Below are 26,636 nucleotides of genomic sequence, written 5' to 3'. Positions count from 1 at the left end.
TAACAAGACATTATTTCGCCGAGGGGGGCTGGGAGGGGGGCAATCAGATTCCAGCCAGGGCCATGGCCCCTTTGGCCCCCCCCTCCCTTCGCCAATGGAAGCAGTACACATCATTGAATGTCTTTAGAAACATGGAGGCTGGAAATATTATATGTCAATATGAATGTTGGCGGTTTATTAATAATGATAATAATAATAATAATAATGATAATTTTATTTGTAGAGCACAGGCCGTTCATAAAAACACTGAAGTCAAGATAAAGAAATAAAATATATTTTAAAAGACATAAAATTCCCCTAAAAGAACTGTAAAGGAATAAAATTATTTTAAAATATATTTCTTCAGACGGTTAAAATAAATAAAATTCAGATAAAATTCAGTTTGATCCCAGCGGGGGTGACCTTGGGCAAGACACTGAACCCCAAATTGCTCCCTCTGTATATTTTTCTTATGTTTTATACAGCTAAAGCAGCCTGGTGTCAAATTGACCCCCCAAAAAATGATGTTAATCATTAAATTAGTGACGTTAAATACTGAATGGGGTTCAATTGACCCCAAGGATAATAGGTGGGTTAACAAATACAAAGTCATTTATAAATAAGGTGACTATGCACTCATTGGAACATACTTATGAATATTATATTCCATGTCAGTCCGTTCTGCTAAACAATGCTAAAGTCTACACACTGCACCTTTAAGAATATGTTTGATGCATTTATTATGAAAAGGTAACAAAGTAGTTCGCCCTCTTGTGGCTTCCCGGCCACTGTACTTTAACTACGAATGCGAAACGCACTTCATTTTGCGTCATCTAAATGCCTCTTGCTTGCTGCAGCACGAGGGTCTGCTATGTGATCCACTGTTGTACGATGTCTTCTCCTTATTTTATACAAAGCAGATCTGTTACTTCTGTCACTTCACCTGCGGCCTCTCTCAGGTCCAAACTAACCAGCAGACGCAGAGATGTCACTGACTCTGTGGCGGTGAAAGTGGAGGAAGAGGAGGCGAAGATCCCTGCGCATGGACCCGCCTCGGCTTCCTTATCCATGGGTAATGTTTACGCAGGGCTACTTTCTGAGCACAGACTCTTCACATAGATCTTGATGCATTCCTATAACTCATAGTCTCGTGTTTGTGTGCAAAGGCTGGAGTAGCTGTGGTTGTTTTAACCTTTTAACCTGACCACCCTTTGGACTCCTGCATCTGCGAGGTGACCTTACATCTGCAGATCCACTATGTGATCAAAACAACCTGTCTCCAAGGCTGCTACACGCTGCACATGAAGCATTATCTAAAAGCTAAGATGGCATGCATGCTTAAAGTTTCCTGCAGGGGTCATGAGATGTGTCACAGCAGGGAAAAAGGCAGAACATAAACACTATTCCACCTCTCTGTTTTGCTTCCTAAGACTTTTCTTTTATTCTGTCCTTCTGCTTTTCCAGTTTATACTATACCTTTAACTCTAACTTAAGACATTGATTTGGGGAATATCCTGACTGTTTTAACACAGTAATTCCAATTACACAAAGTAAGAATCTTCCCTTGCTCAATTGCATACAGCTCTTTATGCATCCTCTCTAAACAACCCTAGATCAGGGGTTCCCAAAGTGTGGGTCGGGAGGGACCCCCTGGGGAGTCGCGAGACACAAATGAGATGTCTTCCAAAATATTTTTTTTCTTAATTATCTAAGAATAGTTCATTTTAACCATTATAGTAAAAAATATCGACAAAAACAGTAGCTAAACTTGAAATAAAAACTTGTAAATAGAAAATGTAATGAGTTTTCTGCCTTTCTTTGATGCCAGATGACTCCTAAGTCTAGGATCAGTGAACAGTTAATTATCAAAATAATCAGCAGCAAATTAATTCATAACAGCACATGAAACACAGACACATGCTCACATAGGTAGGGTCATTTTCTGCAGACCAGCTAAATGAAGCCACATTAAATCACTTTGAGGGACAGTGGGGGTCACAAGTCTTTGGCATCTATATTTTGGGGGTTGCTGGCTTAAGAGTTTGGGAACCCCTGCCCTAGATGGCAGCCCAACATCCAGGCCTTATTATCCATGAAGTGGCTAATGACACAAGTCAAGCCATGTCGTGTGTCTTTGTGACTTTTTCATGCTATCTTGTCTAGTATTTCCACGCTGGGTCAGATAATTCTCACTCTCCTGTGCTAACGCAGGAGGTTTTTCTGAACTCCCTCTTCAGGGTGCACCCCATCCAAAATCAGAGACAGCCACTGTACCGCTGTCTTCACACAGCCGCCGGAGGAGACAGCTTAAGGTGGAATATGACGATGATGAAGATTTTAAACCGATGAAGGTAGAGCACTGGCAACCTCCAGACTGGAAGAAACAACTTGAATACATTCGTGAGATGAGGAGCAGCCGCGATGCACCGGTGGATAAGATGGGAGCAGAGAAATGCTACGACAGCGAAGCTCCTGCACATGTGAGTTTTGTTTGGATCTTTTTTGAGCATTACACAATCCAGTAGGTCTTGTTAATAGTGTCCTTCTCCGGGGCACAGGCCAGACGTTTCCAGGTGTTGGTGTCTCTGATGCTGTCCAGTCAGACCAGAGACCAGGTGACGGCAGCAGCGATGCTGAAGCTCCGAGCTCACGGCTGCACTGCTGAAAGTCTACTCGCCACTGATGATGAAACACTGGGAAAACTCATCTACCCTGTCGGCTTCTGGAGGGTAAAACAACGTTCTCTTGTTGTTTGAAGGGATGCATCCATCCTCTTGTCATGTTTCTTTATCAGAATATTTCCTCCCGTGTTCTGTTCTGTAGACCAAAGTGAAGTACCTGAAGCAGACATCGGCCATCCTGCAGAAAGAGTTAGAAGGGGACATCCCTGACAGCGTGGAGGGGCTGGTTCGCCTGCCAGGAGTTGGACCTAAGATGGCTCACTTGGCCATGGACATCGCATGGGATCAGGTGTCGGGCATAGGTGGGTACACAATCCTCAAGCATGCACAGTGTGTCTAAAAAAGGTTCTGATGAAATGAAATAAATAATCAATCAATTCTGTCACACAAAGGACCTTAAATTCACCCTGATGGAACCTGGAATGCGAGGTTCTATCTTCTAAATGTCTCCCCTTCGATGTAAATGTCACAGAGGCGTCACAGTGGTGGGACAAAGTCGTCCCATCACTGACAGATCGGAGGTTGTAAACAAAGGCATAATGGGAGATGGATCACTGTGAAGCAGTGGAGCAGGAAGGCCAAAACAGTGCTGTATGTGTGTGTGCGCCAAGTCAGAGTGTGTATGGAGCTCAATCAATCAATCAATAATTCAATCTTTATCATTTATTTATTTATAGCTCAAATTCATAACAAATGTCATCTTAAGACCCTTAACACAAGAGCAGGTCTGGATTATTCTGTGTTTATATTATTTACAAAGACTCAACATCAAGACAGGATAAGATTTGGTTTCATCTTCTCCTGATCCATCATGAGCAGAGCACTCAGCTGCCTTTAGGAAGTTACAGTGGTTAGGAAAACGTCCTCTTAGCTGGCCAAGACTTCAAGCAGAACTAGACTTGTAATGAACAGCCGTCTGCTGTGACCGGGTCGGGCTTTGAAAGCTGGATGGAGGGAGTCACATACAGAAAGAGGCAGATATGAACACAACATCAAGGCAAGGCAAGTTTATTTATAAAGCACCAACCACCAGAGTCTTACTGTCCCCGGACACAGAATCACAACTGATCTTGTCTTAACCAAAATGAACCCTTAATCATTGGATTCATCTCAGAACTTCTTCCAAAGGATTCAGACTCAAACATTTAACCTTTTCTGTGTCGAGTCGCAGCCTGAAGCTGGCTCAGACTTCTTGACACCCTGCAGGGTGCCCGACAGTCCAACATCTAATTGTAGATCCAATATCAGGTTAATTCCATAACACCATACCTTGTCAGAAAATATCCAATTTGAAATATTATATTAAACAAACAGAAGCATTAAAACATAAAATATTTTAAAATCGAGATCAAGACAGAAAGAAAGTAAAATTGTTATTTTTTAGATTTAAATTTAAATTAAAAATTTTAAAAATTGAAACTCCGTTTGTTAAAAGTTTATAGTAACAGAATAAAAACTAAGGTTGAAAAAAGTTGAAAAATGAGTCTGCGTTCATTTAAGGGGTGGAGTAAGCAGTTAAAAACATCAGCTCATACAGCTCCAACTGTGTCACTCAGTGGAACACCAAAATCAAGCCGCTGCAAGATTTGATATGAAAGTACAGAGGCATGATAACGGAGGAGCTTCGGTGTCACAAGACCCTTGTGATCCCTTGTGAACTTCCCTGGCAGACAAAACTCTACAACTCTAAGGAGGTTATCATGCCATACAGGCTCACATCCTGCACCGACTGTTGACTGTTCTGCAGAAGTGCATGTCCACATATGCATACACTGATGAATTAATGGATTGTTTTTGTTTAGGTGTGGACACACATGTGCATCGTATCTCGAATAGGCTGGGCTGGCTAAAGACACCAACCAAGAACCCAGAGGGAACACGCAAGGCCCTGGAGGAGTGGTTACCAAGGTAACATTGTGATTGATTCAGCATTGACCTGTACAGCCAGATTAGCACAGACAAATCTATAAAGATCACCTGAGGGTGGCCAAGATTGACCTAGATAAGCATGAAAACATGCGTCAGATGGTTAAAAAAACAAACAGATACTACTTGTAACCCTAAACAGTGCTTCTAGCGCATAGCCATTAAGAGTGCAGCACTGAAAATCAGCTATTTGGTTGAACCAACAATTAAATATTGAGATATCTGAACGATTAATGTTGTTTTAATTATATGTGGATACATTTCATTAAGTTAATATCCATGTCCAAATAACAACTTTCGAGTGTACGGAGTAGGATGCTGTATATGACGTCATCAACGTCACCACGTATGTCTTCAAGTCTGCGAAGCGGCAAAACTAAACTGGAGACACAAGGATTCAGAACTACAAAATAAAACAGTTAACACAAGACTAGACCAAGACAACACAACAAGAGACATGGATCACTAAACACTAAAAGAGACAAAGGATAACTAATACAGAATAAACACGGGGAGGTACCAAGGCGGGCTGCATGTTGGTGCGGTGGGTAGAGCTGTTGCCTCACAGTGAGAAGGTTCCTGGTTCTTGCCCCGGTCTGCTTTTCTTTGTGGAGTTTGCATGTTCTCTCCTGATACTCTGGCTTCCTCCCACAGTCCAAAAACATGCTCACCAGCCTGTGAGGCCCGTAGGTGTGAGTGTGTGTGTGAATGGTTGTCTGTCTCTCCATGTTTGGCGGCCTGTCCGGGGTGTACCCTGCCTTCCGCCTGAAGTCAGTTGGGATTGGCTCCAGCCCCCCGTGACCCCGACACGGGATAAGCAGTAATGGATTGATGGATGAAACCAAGGAATGCAACACAAGGAAACAACTATACTAACAAAACCATGACATGTACTCAGTTTCATCTATGTATGAATTAAAAATATTAAAAAATTTAACTAAGACATTTGAGTTGGCGAAACTTGAAAAATAAAAAGAAAGAAAGAAAACAATTGAGTAAACTGAAATCATATTTTATCATTTCAGTTATACTCAAAAATGGTATTTCTTCTACTTAAAAACTCTTATGTAATCAGTTACCACAAACATTTTGAGTCATTTCAACTTGTTCGGGTTTACAGTGCACAGCAGTTCTCCTGCAGAACATTTTGGATCATTCTGTCATCAAGTAAAACTCACTGACAAATACCTGACATCATACCAAGTTTGTAATTATTCATTGAGCAGACCTGAGCTAACGAGTCAGAAGATGATTAAGAGCAAAGAGCACAAGGGAGAATTAATAGTTGATTTAAATTCATCCGTTGGCCTCAGACGAAGCTGGCTGCCTGAGACGTGGTTTATGTTGGTTTTCCGTGTTCAGCACACCCCATTAAAAAAAACCCGTCCATCATGTTTGGATAAGCCTTAGCTTCTCTTCTCTAACTGTGTTGCAGAGAGCTGTGGAGTGAAATCAACTGGCTGCTTGTGGGCTTTGGACAGCAGGTTTGTCTTCCTGTCAACCCGCTCTGCTCTGTGTGTCTGAACCAGCACAGCTGTCCCTCTGCATTCAAGAACTCTCCCACAAAGAGGCCTAAAGCTGGATCCCCTCAGTCTCCAAGTCCAACCTCTGCCTTTAAAACAAAAACTGAAGTCGAACAGGACTCTGCTGTGAAAGATGAGAGGACAAAGACTGAGCCCCTCTTCACACCTGTCTCCCCCACCACACAGAGAAAGCAAGCCAAAAGAAAGGTGAAGATGTCGTAAGTTTCAGTCTGAGCTGTAACTTAATGAGACAAGAGGACTCTCGCTTGTACGCACACACACTGAAAACATGCAAGTAAGCTCAACATATCAATGTGGTTCAGAACTGATGATGTTTGTATCATCATTTATTGTTTTTATAAGACACTACAAGAAAATATTGACTTTGTACACAAGATGTAACATATTGTTCTTTTAGTACTTGATTCTTTATTCTAAATAAAGAGAATGTATGAACTCAAACTGGATATGAAGGTCAGCTTTAGTTTATTCTAGTAGAAGGAGTTTGTCTGATACATTGACAGAAAAGGAAGAAACTAAAATTAAAAAGTGCACTGTAAGCAATTGCTGTTAATTTACAGCCAATTTTCAGCACTAATCTACTGTTTTTATGTAATACGGTTCTGTACTGTAGTTAGCAATGCATTGTGGTCCGGTCAATTTGAAGCGACAGCACAAAGACCCATAACAGTATGCTAATGTTTTAATTTACAGTACACTACAGTATTTGTGGAAAAGTGGATGTTTCTTCAGAGGTGGACGCATTTCTGAGGAGCATTTCAGAGGACACACTTTGGAGCACATGCCATCTGCATCAATCGGGCTGTGCATCTACAAAGTAGAAGGTAACATTGATCAATCTTTTTCCTATTCAGTAACCTTATCTTATTCAGAGAGTTTGCCTGAACAAAAATATTGTTTGAAATCAAACTGATGTTAAGCAAGATGTCTAGCTAGCGCTAACACGAGTGTATGATTTTAAAATGTCACTTATGATTTAGGCTGAGACTTGAATAACGTTAGCTCAAACATTTATATATTTACGTGCCCCGTCACCCGTGTTTTATCAAATGCTAACTGTTCTGGCTCATCTGAGAATTTAATTAAGAGTAGCAGTAAGGAAGCGGCTAGCTAACGTTAGCTTATGTTAGCTAATGCAAATACCCCAAAGTCAAAGTCAAAGTCTGGCAATTGTGTAGGCAACTTTTTTTTTTCCCGCATTGGCTGCAAAAATGTTTCTCTGTCGGGTCTGTAGTCATAACTGTGGCACAATATTGGCTCATGTGAGGCACATGAGAATTCATAGCAGCAGATTAGCAGCAGAACATGGGGTTAGGGAATAAAAACATTTCAAGCTACAACACATAAAGAACATGAACCATTCACTCAAGAATACAACATATATGGAGTTATTCTGCTTTTGATGCTCTTGTCCGATCTCTCTATTTCTTCAATATATTGTCTACTGTATTCTTATGCAGTAGAGCTGATACTCATGATATCAGTACCGGTTAGTAACTCATATTACCTTATGTTATAAAACCCAAACAATCCCTTTAAGACTATTAAGTGTTCCTAATAGGTTTCCATTAAGTCTCTGAACTTAGACTATTGTAATTTCAGGCGCTTTATTGGTATCAATCCAGAGAGAGGATCAAAGGCCATCCGGGGCAAGGTTGTCTCCAAGAAGACTGGTGAGATGGTCCAGAAGAAGACTGTGACAGTGAATACACACGTCTCCACACTACTGAAGAACCTCATTGACTTTGAATGGGACTTCATATAGGTCAGTGAGCACTCTCTCATCACTCTTTTACTCCATGTGCTGTTTTCCACACTGATGTTGACACATAGGTCCACGAGAGATTTTGGTATTATCAGCTTAATAGGCATTGATTAGGCATTGTTATTGTACATTCCTGATCTAGAGTTATTTTGAGTAATTATTTTGTTTGTTGCTGTTTTACAGTGGCAACAATAAATCCAGTGAGAGGAACAACTAGCAAAGTGATGATCATCTCTACCTGAACCACACTCTTCCTCTTTGAATCAGGACTTTTCACTCCCACCCAGACTCTGAAGTTAAGTAAAATATGCACCTACCTCCAGGACTTTTTAAAGAGGTAAACAAGCCTACCTCACAGGACTATTTTAGAGGTCAACAGGACTACCTCACAGGGCTATTTTAGAGGTCATAAAGCTTACCTCACAGGACTATTTTAGAGGTCATAAAGCCTACCTCACAGGACTATTTTAAAAAGGTAAACAATACCATACCTACAATTGTTTCTCAAATTTTGCTTTTGATGTATATTTTTAAAAATGTCTTTGATGTTTCGCTTCAGAATAGTCTAAATACACATTTCAAAATGTTCTTAATAGTAGAGTTTGTTTTCCAAATGTTGCTAGAGTCAAGTTCATGTTGGTGAGTATTTCACCTATAATTAATACTGTTACAACTACAAATTCATATACATATAAATACATCTTATGTCTCCAGGTGTTTTCTCGTTTGGTACAGGGACAGTCTGACATGCAATTTAAGAAAAAAATCCTATTGATTTGAGCGGACTAGGCACTTTTTATTTTGTTACTCAAATCTCTTTTGGTTTGTTTCTCTGGGTCATCAATGTTTTCTGCCATTGTTTTTGACAGTTACATGTCTGTTGACACTTCCCTTTTAAATAAAGGTGTGTTAGATTTATATCCTTTCTCTGTTGATGTTTTTTTTTGCATAATTAATTACACTAACGCACATTTTTAAGCAGAATGCTGAAGCCCACAGAACATTAAGGTTCTAATGCTATAATTGCATTGATGATTGGGATTTTAGACATTTCAAATTGCTTAATTGAGTTACTTTATTATCAATTATGCCTGTCTAGAGCAAAAATTGGGAATTTAAAGTAATCTACTGGCAACCCCCTAACCAGAATGTTACTATAATCTCAAACAATCACATAAATATACCTCATTTGTATTTTTACCATGCAATCTGTGAAAAATGTATGTGTACTGTAGAAATACAATGTAGCTGGTGTGTCTGCTGCCAGTATTCTATTGTAAATTGTAAAAACATACAGAAATATGCTGTATTATATTTTTTACAGTAATAGGCTGTAAAGTAATTTCACAGTATGACTACTGTTAAATAACAGTAAAGTGCTGGCGTCTCTGCTGCCAGCACTTTACTGTAAATAAAACAAATGACAGAAATATACTGTAGTTTATGTTTACAGTAATAGGCTGTAAAGTAATTTCACAGTATGACTACTGTAAATTAACGGTAAAGTGCTGGCGTCTCTGCTGCCAGCACTTTACCGTTAATTTACAGGAAAATAATTTACAGTGTGAGGTATTTCAGAAACCCTGAACGCCAGCAAGCACTTTATAACATTGTTCACAGTGTCTATTTGACGTTTACTTCTGGGAATGCTCTGCAGTGGTTCTGGGACATCTATTTGAGACATTCAAGATAAGATCACTTCATTTGCCCTTGATGCTTATTGTGATTTCCACTGAATGAAGCCTTAGTTTTGACGCTCTCAGAAATCCCTTTCTTGAATTTCCCTTGAAAAAGAACTCAATAGGACCACGCAATAAAAGTTAAAGCTGGTTACTTAAATGAACAATAAAACAAAAACAGAAAGGTGTCCATTTTCCATGTTTTTATCCACAAATCCTTAAAGAAACTAAAAGAGAGTGAAAGAGAAAGAGAGAGGTCAAAAAAAACGTGTGGCTCCACTCTCTCCTTGCCTAACTGCCACCTCGTTAATTCAAAAAACTAATCTTCTATGGAGATCAACAAACCTGAACAAGGGGGCGGTTACAGCATGATTCAGCCACCCTTCCAACACATTACATTCTATGTCACAAATCTAAATACCTTTTTAATATTTTGAGAAAATGTTTACAGCACAATGAACTTTGACCTTTTACCATCATTTTATAAATGTACATATTTATCTTAATCCTTATAAATAAACTATCATGGTAAATTATTATCTTGCACATGAACTTAAATTATTACAACATCATGAATTGCATTTAGGCTTCAACACCTATATTAAAATGATCTTTCTAATATAGGCTAGACAATGAATAAAAACAGTGCGCTGGAAGAGGCAGATTGCCACACATTGCAGGCCCCCACTGTTGCTTCCATTATGAACCTGGGTTTTAAAGTACTTACACATTGTTTCCCCAGAACTACAGCCCAAGTCTCTTATGCTCCCAAAGAGACAACAGAGATGTGGAACCTGCTTTCTGCATATCTCTTAAGTGTGTGTCGGGACAGTGCATGGAATGAGGGGTGGGCGTGGGGTTGAAGTTTGTATTTTCATGTTTTTGTTATTGTAAGGTTACAATTTTCTCATGCACACTATCGTTGTTTATGTTGACAATATTATCAAATTTCCACAATTCAAGAGTTTTATTACAAAAAAGGTTTCTGTTGTTTAGTCTCTAGTCAGTACTGAACATACACAGCATTGAAATGCACCAAAATCGGATTTCCTTTCCAAAAAAAGTTTTTTTTAATCTATGTAGTAACTTAGTTGCTCCAATCGTCCCCCTTCACAACACTTTAAATCAGTCAAATGAAGCTATTGTGGATTTTTAAAAAGCTGTTGCATGCACAGATAACAAATCCACTTTGAACATGTTTTAATTGTGGCAAAGGAAATTTAACTCGCCCTTGTCTTGCATTTTAAAGCATTACAGGATTTCTCACGCCAGCCTGTTTCTTGCAAATTAAAGTGCACACAACTTCAAAAGCCCCTGTGATGTCACTCTGCTTCTCCAGTGAAAAGAAAATGAACTATTCAGTTGAAAAAATAATAAACACATTATGACACTACTTCAGTTCAGTGCTACTCTTCTGCACCACAGAGTAATGGGTGTGTAATCAGGAAAACGGAGGTGTAATAAATTAAAAAAACAACAGCCTCTCATGAGGTGTGTCACCACTGGATCACATGATAGTTCGAGTTGGCTAGCTGTCCTTGCTTGTACTCACACACAGCAATTATAACATTATAATTTACATCATATTGGCTTTGCTGCAGTCCAATATGTCTTCAGTGAAAAGATCAACAGTTATAAATACACTGACCTGAAAAGACTTCAGCTTTAATCACAGATTGTGATTTTCTAATTATAAATGATGCGTTCAATTAAATAAGTGGAAAGGGAAGCCGGTGCATTTAGAATAATCCACGTTTTTTAATGATTAATTTTTACGCCTCTTGATTCAGCAGAGTTTGAGGATTTCTGACAAAGGTGGTTGGAGTCCTACCCTCTTTTGACGGTTACCTAAGCTGCTTCCCTCTCTACTTTTTGTCACTGAAATGTCTTATCTTCCCTGATCTAATTATAAAAAGCACAACCTTAAACGTAGTTGCCCTGATTTCTCCCTTTTAAATACACGAGTTCCTGTGAGCCTGTCTCCACATCATAAACACAAGTTAAACTTGTATTACATAAAACATGTGTAACAATTTTACGCAGTTGTCCTTTAACTGATCTCAAGTGAAGGCAGAAGCAGGTGAAGTTTAATTCTTGGGTCACAGGTAGTCTGGTTCAACACTGAAGACAAACTGTGAGCACCAGAGGGGCTGTGCCAGCAACAAGTTAAACCAAACGCATGTAAAACTCGTACAGGTTTGGTTGCTGTCAGCAGGTCGGGGCTGCGCTGCTGTCGTCAGGTGCGCGCTGAGGGGACGTAGTGGCATCTGCTGTCGACGCCTCTTCAGACTCGCGCCGGGTCGTACAGGAGGACACACGCCCAGCTGGAAATAAGCATTAAGTGTTACGTTCGTGGAACAGCCTCCTAATCTCTGATCTCTTGGATTACTCCTCTGATGGACAGGACTGCGTCTCATCCGTAGTTTTTGATCACTATTTTACGCACACTGAAGTCCATTTTTGCGCAGCCTTATTTGCGCCTCGGCACCTGCATGATGGATTAAACACTCGTTTCTTAACTTGTGCTCCCTAAATGATTGTGGATTATTCATGGACTCACATCATGCTAAATAATGATGATCCTCTGGTCACTCGAGCGCGCAGCGGCAAGTTGGATTAAGAGCCAGGGACTTTCCATTGCTCTTGGACCAAACACCTTCCTACTCTCCTGAGACACTTTGACCTGTTTTACCACTACTGACGCGCTGGGATGGAGAGCGAGCTGAGACCACGGCTCTGTTTCCTGACCAAAGGCGAGGGCGGTTATGGCTTCCACCTGCACGGCGAGCGTAACAGAGGCGGGCAGTACATCCGCAAAGTGGATCCCGGCTCCTCGGCTGACATGGCCGGGTTGCGAGCGGGGGACCGAGTGGTGGAGGTGAACGGGGAGAATGTGGAGAATGAATCCCACCACCAAGTAAGTAATAGCTCAATAAATCAAGTTATGAAATCAAAGACAAGTGCTTACACGTTAGACCAGATATGGGAAGCTCATAAACTCTGAGGTACAAACAATGACTCCTATACCTGTTAGACCACTTTTCCCTTGCCTGAGGAGAAGGAGGAGGGGGATACTAAAATGGGTCAATGTGATCCTTGTGTGAAGGTAATCACTGAGTGTCTTTGTCGTGCAGAAATTGTATTAGGTGCAACCAGTTCAGAGGACCAAAAAGCTTGAAATGACACAACACTGATCATTTGAGTGTCTCTGAAGTTGTTCTGTCTGCTCTCCTCTTCCTGCTGCAGGTGGTGAACCGAATCCGTGTCGTGTCCCACCGCACCAGGCTGCTGGTGGTGGACAAAGACACTGATGACCACCTTCGCAGCCGGGGTCTGGCTTGCACTGAGGACCTGGCTATTGAAATGGGAACCCTCTCTCTGCGCCCCTCACCTGCACCCACTCCTTCTACCTCTCCCTTACCCAGAGAGAGTGCACCCCTGTCTCCTCAAACCTACCACACACAGTCATTTCCCCCACCAAGTGCAGAGTTGACCCCAAACACGATCCAACAAGACACAGCCAAAAGATCCTCAGTAACATCAAGTACAGCGACAGACACAGAGGTAAGAATGAGCTTTCACACTTTAGACATGTTTCCTCTTTCTCATGAGCAGCAGCGTTCATAGTTTTCAAACTTTGAGTTATTCCCTGCAGCAGGGAGCAGTAAGCCAGTGTGTTAGTGTGTTACGAGCGTGTCACACTGAGCATTTATTCTTTTACCGGATGTCTGTCTGGCACTAATCTGGACTCGAGCACTTGACTCATCTTTGGTTGGATCACGTCCAAAAACAGTAAAAGAGCCTGGTTACCTCTGTGAACACCTGAGAATTAAAAAAGCAGTATCTGGAATCACAGCATGAATCTCAGGTTAAACGTGAGGTGGTAAAAAAGTGAGTTAGATTGTAGAAAATCATATTCAAGTCAAGGTTGTCCAGCTCAAACGGATAGTTTCATCATTATTTTGTTGTTCACATTCATTATTCTTGACATCCTGGCTCAATCATTGCTGCATTGTGCCCCAAAACACAGCACAACCCTCTCTTTTCCTGTCACAACTAGGCCTTAATAAAGTTTATTGCGGATCATTCAAGATGAAAGTCAGTCTCCAGGCACACAGTAAATAATGAATGACTGAAAGAAAACAGTGGATCGCAGCAGGTGGAAAATATCTCCCACCTCCTGGCCACCATAGTGGATCCTATTGTCAACACTGCCTTTCCATTTTAACACCTGGTTCAGAATAATCTAAACTATTGTTCCATCTGTTCTCAGCGTCCTGCGGTAAATGGTGAGAACAAAGTACTTTATTTAAAAAGCGCTCTGAAAGTTAACCCCTCACACTATGTAGGATATTTCCCAGCTTACATAAGAGACCAACTACTGACATGAAATGTAAGCTGCAAATGCTGTGGTTTACTTTTGAAGCTTTGCTACAGAGTGGTTATCAACACTTGGCAGTTTTATCTTCTCTATTAAACTTTGATTTGGAGTTCCTGCTGGGAAAAAAAGAACAAAGCAGACAAGGGAGGGATCAGATTTTATGATAGCAATGAGGTATAATCGAACACTTTGCATAGGTATTGTTATCTTTTTGTGTAGTCTATTTTGGGCGCACAATCCCACACTCGCCTGCTGTGGGATCTTAGAGACCTCTGACCTTAGCTGGATGATCAAGTTTGATATCAAATACACAGGATACACATTTTTCAAGTTAGCAAGCATGACACGGCAAAAAAAAAAACTTCCACAAGTGTCAGTGAGACGTCACTGCGACCTGTTAATGTCAGCCCGGCTCCAGGGACAAGCAGGAAGTTGAAGTCAGAGACCGAGCTCAGTGTTTGGGCTCCAAACACTGAGCTGAAGTACCATCTGTTTAACCGAAGGCAGGGTAAATACAGGCTGCCCCTTGGCTGGCTATCATAGCTCACCTTCTTTGGTGACAGGTTCAGATTAAGCAGCATAACAACACAATAACAGCAAAACCTGCACGTCAGAGTGCAGTCAATTACATCACTACCAACAGTGACATCAGGTTTGACCTGATCACCTTTAATCAGAACTTAAAACCCAGGATGTGTTTTATTACAGGGTGGTTGTGATGAAAAACTCAGAGTAAACCCTTCAACACTGGAGCCAAAAATTAGGACAGGGAGACACTTAGTTTTATTTATTCCTGTTGAGAACACAAATGAACCTACTTTTGTTAAACTTAAATACCTGACGTAAGATTACTTCCGCTCACACTATATTTGATTAACTTAAAAAGGCCCTTTTTAATGACTTTTTTTCATCCACTAAAAGCACTTAAAGTCCTGGATTCAACACAAATGAGACTGAGCATTTAGACCCTTATCTTTTTAACATTTGAATTGCAACCCTTTATCTTTTAAAATGTTATGATCATAGAAATAATGACTAATAGTCTTCAGAAATTTGAATAAGTGCAGTGTTCATTTTTCTGTCTGCTAACTCAGCAGCCCCCTTAAAAAAAACACTGTGGCCTCAACCTTTCATAAATTATATCTTTAAGAACCCTTTCCCATAAAAACACTGAAACCGTCTCTCTCTCACGCCTCTTATGACATTCACGTTGCAGTACATGTAAATACAGACACCATTTCATCATGGCATTATGTTATTTTGGCAGCAGGTATCTATAAACAGTCGTCTTATGCAACCTGGTATTACAGACATACAGCAGTAGGACTCACAAAACGTTTGCACTTTTGCTTGAAAAATGGACTCACTTAAAGACTTAAATACGTTTTATTCCACAATGAATCCACTCTATAATGACTGTATTCATTATCGGGACCATGATTTGGGAATACTCTAGAAAAATAAGTTGATTTTTTTTCCAGGTCAGTGTAATGTGAAGCCTGTGAAGCCTGTGAGTGTCAATTTATTCAGGCAGACATGATAAATATAGTAAACAGGCCAGCGAGATTAAAGGAGATCTTTAAAACCAGCGGGAAACTTGGTGACGTGTCAACACAGCGACCTGACCTGTCACCATGCCGATCTGAAGCCAAGGTGTTTGTTCCATTACGACAGCTCAGAGGGATAAACTCTGCCACACTGATTGATACATCATCCAAACACTCTCTGGTTACTTTCAGGGACTGTTTCCGTGTAGTCTTTGGTTGGTTGGATCAAAAAGAGACGTGTTGACCAAGGTGCAGCTACCGCTGTTTGTTTTTTTATACACAGTATATTCAATGAATTTATAATTTCTACTTGAACAAAACACTTATAGGAGCCATAATGAAATTACCATTAGAGTAGAAACAAACACAAACAGCTCAGATCAACAGAATCACACAGGAGGGTACAGATAATAGTTTGCAGCACAGATCAGTCAAAGGTTACAAATCAGAATCAGGAAGATGACGGCAGAGAGATCAGGTCCAAGGTAGTCCAATAAGGGCTGCCAGACTTTGTAGAACTGATCTGTTTTTGCATGAATGTTGAATAACACCTCATAAGCCACAGTGGTTATAGTCTTCAAATCAGAGACATCGGATCCATTTCTAAACTTTTGTGAAATATTTCCTCTAACTGGTGAAGTACACTACCAGTCAAAAGTTTGGAACCTTCTCATTCAAGAGCTTGTATTTATTTAAAATATTTGAAACACTGTAGATTAATACCAAAGACATCAAAACTATGAAAGAACATATATGGAATTATTTAATGAACAAAAAAGTGTTAAACAAAGCAGAATCTGTTTTATATTTTAGATTCTGTAAAGTAGCCCCCTTTTTCCTTCATGACAGCTTTGCACACTCTTGGTATTCTCTCAGTCTGCTTCATGAAGTGGTCTCCTGGAATGGTTTCTAATTAACATGAGCCTTGTCAAGAGTTCATTTGTAGAATGACTTGCCTTCTTAATGTGTTTGAGACCATCAGTTGTATTGTTCAGAGGTAGGGTTAGCACACAATGGATAGCCCTATTTGACTACTGTTGTTATCCAGATTATGGCAAAACCAGATTATTTCATAGTTTTGATGTCTTCAGTATTAATCTACAATGTTGAAAATAGTTAAAATAAATAAAAACCATTGAATGAGAAGGTGTGTCCAAACTTTTGACTGGTAGTGTATAATACTTGTGAGATATTCCAATTGAACCGGCTCAAATCTAACTTTACGCCATCCTTTAATAGAAGAGCTTTTATCCCTGATCCCTCATTATAACATGCTCTTATAGCAGCAAAGCTAAGAATGTTAAATAACACTTCACCAGACAGAGTGGTTGCAGTCTTCAAATCAGAGACATCGGATCCATTTCTAAACTTTTGTGAAATATTTCAGACCGGTATTTCTGCAGATCACAGCATGACCTTACACCTTGGGTTAGAGTAGTCAGAGCAGTTCCACCAGACTATCCTGGGCTCCCCTCAGGACTCATATGAGTGCATAGTCATGGAAGGACACACACAGACACACACACGTGCACACAAAAAGTGAAGCCCGTAGGATTTGCACAGGTCCGGTCAGAAGGTGACTCAAACACAGAGTACTCCTGTCGATGGTCATTAGGCTTTTAATCTTAATGTCACTCAGTCAGATCCACTTAGCCCCCTCCACTCAGCTCGGAGACGACAGGCTCATCTTGGCACTTTCTCCTGTGTAGTTTGTCCTGAAGACGCACCGGTATAAAAGATTATCAATGACACATGAGCAGTACGTTTTAATCAATATTAAAATAAGGAAGATTTTCCAAACTCATCAGTTATTATATGTCAGTTCATATATACAACTTGACTCACAGAATGATCAAATCTGTAATATCTGAATGCTTCATAACGGTCTTAAAATCTGTGATTTGAAAACACGAGTTTGTTTAATGACAATATATATAACCAGATTTTAAAGACTGGAAGTTGATTAAAAATATATATTCAGGTTTTGTCTAGCTAATTTCACAACCAATCAGCTATTGTCTGAAGACGATTGTCTGGCTGCTGTACTCCAGATCGGCTATGAAGGATGTGATGTTGCATTTTTGACTGGCCAACTTTCAGCTTGAGATGAAAGAATGAATTTGAAGGTGCAATTGTTTTTTGCACTTCCATAATTATTTCTGTTTAGAGATTTTTGACCTGTGATGATTGGCATCCTGTCTAGGGTGTACCCTGCCTTCTGCCCAAAGTCAGCTGGGATTGGCAACACCCCACTTTACCCCAAACGGGATAAGCAGTCAAGATAATGGATGGATAAAAGGAGATTTTTGACCAACGCTAACCTGCACAATCATCAAATCTACCCTCTAATCTCTGCAAAACTCCACTGTTGTGCTGCGGTGTGTTTCCTTTTAGTCGTCACTTTGTCATAAAGCTGTATTTAATAGCAAGATGGCAAAACATTTATTGTGGTGCAGTCAAAAATAGCATCACCACTTCCACAAACCGATAAAACATCCAACTTTTAAACAAATGATCAAGTTTTTACACAAAAATGAGTTTTCATATTTGCCAACCATTATAAAATGAAAATCTGAGGGCCTTGAAACTTGCTCTGGTTAAGTTTTCAGAATGAAAATCATACTTTTGTTGAATTTTTGTCTGTGCATGTTATAGTTTTCTTATAAATAAAGTAATCACTGGGCGCTGGTGGCCTAGCGGTCTAAGCATCCCACGTATAGAGGCCATAGTCCTCGTCGTAGAGGTCGTCTGTTCAACTCCTGGCTGGTCGACCATTTACTGCATGTCTTCCCCCACTCTCTACTCCCCACGTTTCCTGTCTCTCTTCGGCTGTCCTATCCAATAAAGGTGAAAAAGCCCCAAAAAAAATATATATAAAAAAATAAAGTATTCACATCAGTTTGCAGATTTAATAGTTATCACAGCCTCACCTGATCAAACACTTCTTCTCATTTCACTGCACAGTTAGATTCCACATTTAAAGCAAGCTTCAGATCATGAGCATGGTCATTGAATCAACACTACTTCAACACAAAGATAAGATTTATTCATGGCTTTTGTATTAAACTGATGCAGATATAACAGGTGTCTCTTCTAAAGAGGTGATGTATGTATTCAATGATGTATTATGGAGATTGCATTCTTTTCCATGATCTTGTTCTCATCCTACACGTTGTTGTTTTGTCTCCCCATCACAGCAGGTGGTGCAGCCCTCACCAGAGCGGAGAGTCGAGCACCTTCCTCGTCTGTGTCACATGGTGAAGGGGGAGCAGGGCTATGGTTTTAACCTCCACAGTGATAAAACCAAGAGGGGACAGTTTGTGCGCTCAGTGGACCCCGGCTCAGCTGCTGAGGGTGCAGACTTGAGGTCTGGAGACAAACTAGTGGAGGTACATCCACAGCACACACACACACACACACACACACACACACACACACACACACACACACACACACACACACACACACACACACACACACACACACACACACACAGGAGGGACGCAGGAGGATGACCCCTGAGTACGCTTTTAAATGTGAACTTGATTCATGGCCTCTCTAGAGGTAATTGAAGCGAATAATTGACTGGAAAAACAATGCACCCACGCGATACATTAATCAGGTCTGTGCAGAGATTTGAGAGTGATTGGATTAGAGGAGATTAGCTGGACTCAGGCTTTGAGTGGGTCGGAGAGGAAGGTGTTGTCCGAAAGGGCAAAAGTAAAAAAGACGGCGTGGGATAATCTTGAATGGTTGTGCTCTCGACATGAACACCATGCAGACATTACCTAGCTGTCTGTGACCTGCAGATGTGAGCTTCTACTCCTAAGACCTCCTATTCTAAATATCTTATTGTTTTTATAAACATAGCCTTAACATTTTCACACTTTTTAATCTTTTCTGCTTCTCTTTTCTCTGTTGTTTTTTTACTGGCTCAGGTGAATGGAGTGAACATAGAGGGCCTCAGGCACTCAGAGGTGGTGGCAATCATAAGAGCAGGAGGCCGAGAAGTGCGCCTCCTAGTGGTTGACCAGGCTACAGACCAGCTCTTCCAAAGACTAGGGATCACACCCACGTCTGGCCACGACAAAGGTTACATTGTGTACTACACACACACAGTTCTCATCATGTTAATTTATTTCCAAGTATTCATTCTTCAGAGAAGTTATTCTTTAAGGCACTGTGAGGAGTTTTCATGATGTGTTGATTCCAGTTACCCCCTCAGACGAAATCTGCAAGTCCCATGAGCAACATCACCCACTGACAGAAATATGTGACTCCTGCCAAAGCGTGCTTTTGTCGTGCAAGCAGATCTTCTTTTTAATACTGCTTCACTTTGTTCAGGACAACTTTTTGCAGGATGCAGAGTGATGAAATAATGTTAATTGTAACATAACAACATCAAACTTTGCAAACTCTGGTTTGTTTCTCTTACTTATATAGATATATTTTTGGGGCATTTTTAACTTCATGGTTAGGACAGCTGAAGAGAGACAGGAAACATGGGGAGTAGAGAGCGGGGGAAGACATGTAGGAAATGGTCGCAGCTTGGAGTTGATTCGGCGACCTCTGCGATGAGGACTATAGCCTCTGTATGTGGGGCGCTTAGACCACTAGGCCACCAGCGCCCCTGTTTCTCTTACTTAGCTTACAAAAGGTGATCAGACGTACAGATTTAATGTTACCCATCACAGCCTTGGGATTCGTGATGCATTCTACAGTCAGAATAAGATAAATATGCACAAAGATGAACTCTTTTTTCCTCTAAAAGCAGGGAAACATTCACATGCAGATATGAACATTAAATCCTGTTCATAGCTGTTTTGCTTTTCTAGAAGGCAAAGTCCTGGCTGTAGAGGTTCTGACTAAAACAATCCATCAAAAGAAAATGTCTTTTTGCTAACCCTGATCATGAACATGATGTCAGAAGAAAAAATATAGAAGAAAATATATAGAAAAAGAAACTCCTCCTGCTTCATTACTTTCTTCTCATGCCCACCTTTATCTGTGGAATTCACAGGAACTGACATTGAGTTAAAAGAAATAACTGTGGCTCTTAACCATGTAGGTCATGAAGAGGCAACATGATAAAGTTGATACTATTTCAAAGTTGAAAACTCAGTTCCTTGATCAGTTATTTCTTAACCTTTATTTAACCAGATAAAAGACCCATTGAGATCGAGACCTCTTTTGCAAGGGTGACCTGGCCAAGAGAGGCAGCAACATACGTCATAGTAAACAAAACAGACAGATAACAACGACAACAAACATTAAAATATAAAATACAAGCAATTTGATAAAATAAAGTGCAGAAGTTATTTTACAGTTACAATTTAAGAACACAGGCACTGCTCGAAGGATTTCCGTTGTCGTTTTCTTAAGATAGAGCGGAAAGCTTCCAATGAAACAAATGCTGACAGTTTCAGGTCAGATTGGAGGGCATTCCAAGCAGAGGGGGCAGAGAAACTGAATGCTTTTTTTCCCGACACATTTGACACTAACAGTAAGCTTTAAACACCATGATTGACAGCTCTGTCAGCTATTTTGGTTCCTGTAGCGCTGTGAGGACTGGATTAGTTGAGCAAAAGAGACCAACACTAACACAAGAGTCCCTGACTCTACAGCGTCTGCTTCAAACTGACACAGGAATCTTTTCTGTGGGGATCTTTGCAGGAACTTAAAAGTGTATTTGGTTTGCGGGGAGGGGAGCACCAGTATCATGGCTTTGAAAGTCAATCCCAGCTACAATGTCAGTGTTCATCATTCGTCTTTGGCCTCATTTTTGTGGGAGGTGGTGGAGAAGTGTTGTCCATCTTTATATGTAATCAGACACACGCTCATAAACTCTCTCTACTCTCAGACAGCTCTCTTAATCTGTTTTGATTCACTCATTTTACAGAAGTGAATGTGGATGAACCAGCCACGGAGAGCGTACCCCCCTCGCCCTCTCCAATCACTGAGCTCCCCGCCACGGATCCACCGGTCATTAACGTGACGCTGACCGATCCTCCAATCGCAAACTCATCTCCAAAAACCAGGACCAACGGGAGCTCTGCATCCCAGTCCTCACGAAGCTCCACGACCCAGTCAGAGATCAGCAGCTCTGACATGAGCATCCAGGTGAAAGGAGAGACATGAAAGAAATGATAGAATAAACAATTTGTGCAGTCATGCTTCCTCCCGACTGGAACTATCTCCAGAGTAAAGCCATATCGATACCACATTTCTCTAGACTTGCTTTATGTGATGTCATCTTGTCATCTCTGTGTCATCTTTTTGTCTTACTGTTGTCGTGTCTTTTTCTTATGAATCTCTGTTTTTTTTTTCATTTCCCTTTCCCTCGTTTTAATTTCTTCATGTTTCTTTCTGTTTCTTTTATTACTTCTGAAAGCGTTTACTCTTTTTCCTATCTTTGTTTGAACAACTGATGTTCTCTCAGTTAATGTGTCGTCTGTGCCCTTGTATTGTCTCGTTGAGTCCGGCCATGTATGAGATTTCTTCTGTTAACCACTGATACTGTTTTTGTCCTTGTTTGTTAAAGCACTTTGTAAACTCCTGTGTTAAAAGTATTACATAAATAAAGTTATTATTATCATTATTGTTATTATAAATACATAAGTCATTGGTGAATCTTTTCATAAAACATACGCTTCAATGTATTTTAGGTCCCTGATGAAGATGACAGGCGTGTTTCGGATCCTTTCACGGACAGTGGCCTGCGTTTGAGTCCCACAGCTGCTGAGGCAAAACAAAAAGCCTTCGCCAGCCGCACCAAAAAGAGAGCGCCTCCTATGGACTGGAGCAAAAGACAAGAGATCTTCAGTAACTTCTGAACCTTGAATGTAGCGTTGGAATTTCACAGAGAACAGTACTTCCTCTCAAGTACTGTGTTACGGTACCTATTTGAGGTGCTAGTATTTTACAGAGTATTTACATTTTATGCAACTTTATACTCCGACTCCACCACATTTCCATCAGCCATTGTCCCCAGTTACCTCTCTGACGGCAACTGATACACACTTCCAGTAGCAACTTTATTGAACTGGGAGCAGTAACTGTCATAAAGCTGAAAACAGGGCAGGTAAAGGTGACAACAAAAAAAAAAGATCTTTAAGAATAAGAAGCAACATGTAGAAAGAAGATTGAATTAGCATCGATTTTAAAAAGAATGTTGTTAAATGCACAAACACATTAATACGGAGGCAGATTAGGGCCACTGAAAAAATTTAATTAAATTAAGGTCCAATAAGTATTGGTAAGTATCCAGTACATATGAGAAAAAAGTCAGAATTCTGAGATTAATGTCAGAAAAGAAAAATTTCGGAAGTCAGAAGGATTCCGATTTTAATCTCAGAATTCTGACTTTTTTCTCAGAATAATAATACAAAAATTAATATTGGACCTTGATTTATTTATTTTTTCAGTGGCCCTCATCCTCTTCCGTACATTAATGCTCCAGTTCATCTAATTTAAAAATATTACATTAGTCTGTTCTGTCCAAAACCTCATCGTGAGATTTCATGATTCATCCCAAAGATGCTTTTTTTGCAGTTTGTTCAGGACAGACACAGGACATGTTGATAAGTTAAACAACATGCAGTACTGAATGAAGCCACCCGTGACTGACAGACCATGTGCTGAGGATCTTATCATGCTCCAAGTTGAATCTCAGTCACTTCAGAGGCACATAATGAGTCTATGATAGCCTGTATGAACTCAGACTGACCTTATCTGCTGTAGATATGCTTTCTGTAGTAACCCTGGTAAGCTACTTTCATGTTAGTAATAGTTTCATGTCTTTTTGTGCAATAGTGTTTTCAACATGCTCATTTTGAGTCCTGGAGTAGTCGACTTTATCAGAACTACTTCCGTAGTCAACTCGTTCAAATGTAAATACAGAAGGAATGGAAGAGGACGAGCAGAAAAATGTATGATGTTGTGCTTTTCTTCGATGAAGGAGTTCTTCCTGTGAAGAGAGATATTTAAAAGACAGATGGGTGGACTGGAGGGAAAAAAGAAATGTTGGACCCTCTGACTTCTTTTGAGGAATTTTCTGTCAAATGTGCGTGATTGACCCTTTTTAGAATGTGAAATAAAATTTCAAAATGCGCAAATACCACAATCTCAGTTATTAGTAAATCATGTGAAATACTTCAGCCCTCAGAGAACTGGTGAACTCTGACACTTCTTTCTTTCTCTGACCTTCTGTACCTTAAGCTGTCTTTAAGTGTTACAGTTAACCAAGCAACTTTAGACTGTAGAAAGATAAATATTTGCTTACTGCACCGAACCAAACCACTTTAGTGCACAGTGGGACAAGCCAATCACAGCACCATATCGAGGGTTTTTAGGCAGAACTCTTTCTACAGGTAAATGGTCAGTTAATCAAAATAAACTTAGGTATGAAACATGACTCAAGCAATAATCTCTACATTTACCTGCACAGGACTCCCAACCAGGAGGCTGGTGATCAACTGACAGCTGGACTAAATATCAAACTGGACGTGACATATGACCAAACCTGCATTTTTTTCTAGAAACCCAAACTGAAAATGATAGAATAATTATTTATTTCTATGTCTGATCCATGCATGCACAACATCATCTCTGAACCAGTTGGAGAATCTTTGTTGCGCTCTTAAAGCAGCCCGATAACACCAAAAGAGCTGCAATAATAGTTGGTCCAAGTAAAATATCAGGGAGTGTATTTACCTGATTTTTGCCACGTTACGTAAGAGAAAAATCACTGCCCATGACAGTGTGGGGAAGACGGACACATCCAGATCAAAGATGACTCCCGCTGCGAGGCTGGAGGTCAGGGTTATGCAACCTGGGTTTACCTAATCGTTAAATAATGTGTTTGTACAGAGCACACATACTTCCGTTTGTCCTGAATTTAGAAACAGAAAAAAGCTGAACTTTCATGAAGACTTTCTGTCCTTATGTCACGTTTCCATTTTAGATAAGTGGTTTAATCTGGCATCATCGAAAGGAATGATTGGGTATCATCTACACAACAACAAACTTTATGGAGTCTTCCCTGATAACTACAGGAGGTACACTACCAGTCACAAGTTTGGACACACCTTCTCATTCAATGGTTTTTATTTATTTTAATTATGTTCAACATTGTAGATTAATACTGAAGACATCAAAACTATGAAATAATCTGGTTTTACCATAATCTGGATTGCAACAGTAGTCAAATAGGGCTATCCATTGTGTGCTAACCCTACCTCTGAACAACACAACTGATGGTCTCAAACACATTAAGAAGGCAAGTCATTCTACAAATGAACTCTTGACAAGGCTCATGTTAATTAGAAACCATTCCAGGAGACCACTTCATGAAGCAGACTGAGAGAATGTGCAAAGCTGTCATGAAGGAAAAAGGGGGCTACTTTACAGAATCTAAAATATTAAACATATTCTGCTTTGTTTAACACTTTTTTGTTCATTAAATAATTCCATATATGTTCTTTCATAGTTTTGATGTATTCAGTATAAATCTAGTGTTTACAATAATTAAAATAAATAAAAACCCTTGAATAAGAAGGTGTTTCCAAACTTTAAACTGGTAGTGTATGTTGAAGCGAAATCTAACTTTTCTTAGCACCTTGGAAATCACTTTTAGCAGAAGACGACGAAAGACAAACTGATTGGTTGCTGCTCTGGAAAGGATCTACAAGACAAAGGGAGAGTTAGATGTGTCTAACTGTCTAACTAAGTGCCTGAATTGAGAAAGAGCTTTTAGTGTTTATAATTTAAAGACAGCATCATGCATTAAAGGTAGATTCCGCAGGGCACCAGTTTTAACAGGAAGTATTTTCTCACTTTAAAAACAGTGAGAAAATACACATGTACTTGTGCACTTAGAAGAGATACATCTTGGGTAGCTGTTGGCCTAAGCGCGCCCCATGTAGAGGTTTGAGTCTTTGTTGCAGCGCTTATGGGCACAAACCATTAGCTGCATGTTGACCCCTCCTGTCTTCTCCCCACATTTCCTCTCTGCAGCTGTCCTATCAAATAAAGGCAAAAATGCCCCACAACAAAGAAATAGAAACATATTTCATGCTGTTTTCAGTGGAGTCTCTATAAAAGGCATGTGGGGAAATTCTGGACCATAACTGTGAATAATAAAACCTGGCAGAGATATCATCCACATCACACCATCATCTGTCTGAGACTCCTCTGTGCTTAACCTGATATATTTCATCCTCACTCGAGCCGAGCTTTAAAGAAATGTTTGACAAATAAACTTACAATGGACACAAAGCACTTTATTTCCTTTCCCACCACCAGTATAAAAACGGAATATGACTAGCAAAAATGAGCCACAGAAAAAGGTACCAAAGCCTTTCTGCCAACATCATGAAACAATATCATGCTCTTTATTTTATTAACAGAATTTAGACAAAAAGCATCTCCTCTGAGGCTCCTGTCTTTTCTCCTTTGTTCCCGTGAGGTTTCTTAACCTTGTTTAAATCAGAACTGTTTCCATAATCGAACGATACTACAGTATCACTGAAAAAACATACACTGATCCTTTAGACACAAACTGTGAAACTAAGACAACAGTTCAACAAAGTGTAAAAAAAAAACTTAAAAGGTTCTCAAACAAGCTGTAACTGAGAGAGCTTGGAAAAAAACTTGACTGGAGTTCAGATTGTCTCGAGTTTGAGGTGTTTGAAGATAAATTTGATTATCTCAGTAGTCACAGTCTAGGTCAAATCAAGTGCATCGTTTGTTTCATCTAAATGTCTGCATGCTGGAAAACACCGGCAGAATATCAACTGAAAAGAAAGCTCCCTGTACTTAATTTTCCTGACATCATCTCAGTCCATTGTCTCTAAAGCCCTTCAGTACCTGTTCTGGTCTGTTGTCATGATGCACTGAATATTCAAATAGCAGCCCGTCTCCACTAATTGTCCGTTTTTAAATTTCAGTGGCTCTTTGGCAGTGTCCTAGCTGTCAGATTTTGTAACTATACTTTGCCCTCATGGTGCGTTTGAGGTGGTGTCGGTGTGTAAAGGGTGATCATATTACTCTGGAATACTTGAACACATCAGACACCACAGCACACACACACATTCCCACACACAGAGTGAAAACAACAGACACAGAGCATGCACAG

The 26,636-nt window shown here is 40.1% G+C and overlaps 2 protein-coding genes and 1 long non-coding RNA gene across 7 annotated transcripts; all 3 read left to right on the top strand.

Annotated features, from left to right (window-relative positions):
• Positions 1-763: 763 nt before the first annotated feature.
• Positions 764-6,576, top strand: nthl1 (nth-like DNA glycosylase 1). 4 transcript variants are annotated; one of them, XM_034688778.1, is made up of 7 exons: positions 938-1,051; positions 1,146-1,211; positions 2,217-2,459; positions 2,538-2,708; positions 2,803-2,962; positions 4,463-4,568; positions 6,022-6,576. In XM_034688778.1, the coding sequence occupies exons 3-7, from the start codon at positions 2,325-2,327 to the stop codon at positions 6,329-6,331; spliced, it is 882 nt and encodes a 293-aa protein (XP_034544669.1). In that variant the 5' UTR covers positions 938-1,051; positions 1,146-1,211; positions 2,217-2,324; the 3' UTR covers positions 6,332-6,576. The 4 variants fall into 4 exon arrangements, with proteins under 4 accessions (XP_034544666.1, XP_034544667.1, XP_034544669.1 ...); XM_034688777.1 differs by having other exon boundaries at positions 2,191-2,459; XM_034688775.1 differs by lacking the exon at positions 1,146-1,211 and having other exon boundaries at positions 764-1,051; positions 2,191-2,459.
• A 143-nt stretch (positions 6,577-6,719) lies between these two features.
• On the top strand, positions 6,720-8,813 carry LOC117816489. Of its 2 annotated transcripts, none has more exons than XR_004631965.1 (3): positions 6,720-6,954; positions 7,733-7,895; positions 8,079-8,813. It is a non-coding gene; the product is annotated as an uncharacterized LOC117816489 (long non-coding RNA). The 2 variants fall into 2 exon arrangements; XR_004631966.1 differs by lacking the exon at positions 6,720-6,954 and adding an exon at positions 6,971-7,619.
• A 2,953-nt stretch (positions 8,814-11,766) lies between these two features.
• Positions 11,767-22,773, top strand: LOC117816233 (Na(+)/H(+) exchange regulatory cofactor NHE-RF2-like). Its single transcript, XM_034688416.1, has 6 exons — positions 11,767-12,491; positions 12,821-13,138; positions 18,700-18,891; positions 19,441-19,594; positions 21,402-21,622; positions 22,168-22,773. Exons 1-6 carry the CDS (start codon positions 12,285-12,287, stop codon positions 22,333-22,335), a joined length of 1,260 nt encoding a protein of 419 aa, XP_034544307.1. The 5' UTR covers positions 11,767-12,284; the 3' UTR covers positions 22,336-22,773.
• Positions 22,774-26,636: the final 3,863 nt, after the last annotated feature.

Source organism: Notolabrus celidotus, chromosome 7 (genome assembly GCF_009762535.1).
Source record: "Notolabrus celidotus isolate fNotCel1 chromosome 7, fNotCel1.pri, whole genome shotgun sequence".
Classification (NCBI taxonomy): Eukaryota; Metazoa; Chordata; class Actinopteri; order Labriformes; family Labridae; genus Notolabrus; species Notolabrus celidotus.
The sequence above is the reverse complement of the archived record's forward strand: the minus strand, read 5'-3'. Positions and strand labels throughout refer to the sequence as shown.

Bases quoted from the DNA above. Each gene is read 5' to 3' on its own strand.
- nthl1 (XM_034688775.1), top strand. From the start codon at position 817: ATGCCTCTTGCTTGCTGCAGCACGAGGGTCTGCTATGTGATCCACTGT. The intron at 2,460-2,537 runs GTGAGTTTTGTT...TCCGGGGCACAG, and splicing joins ACAGCGAAGCTCCTGCACAT to GCCAGACGTTTCCAGGTGTT. The intron at 2,963-4,462 runs GTGGGTACACAA...GTTTTTGTTTAG, and splicing joins GGATCAGGTGTCGGGCATAG to GTGTGGACACACATGTGCAT.
- LOC117816233 (XM_034688416.1), top strand. From the start codon at position 12,285: ATGGAGAGCGAGCTGAGACCACGGCTCTGTTTCCTGACCAAAGGCGAG. The intron at 19,595-21,401 runs GTTACATTGTGT...CTCATTTTACAG, and splicing joins CACGTCTGGCCACGACAAAG to AAGTGAATGTGGATGAACCA. The intron at 21,623-22,167 runs GTGAAAGGAGAG...AATGTATTTTAG, and splicing joins GCTCTGACATGAGCATCCAG to GTCCCTGATGAAGATGACAG.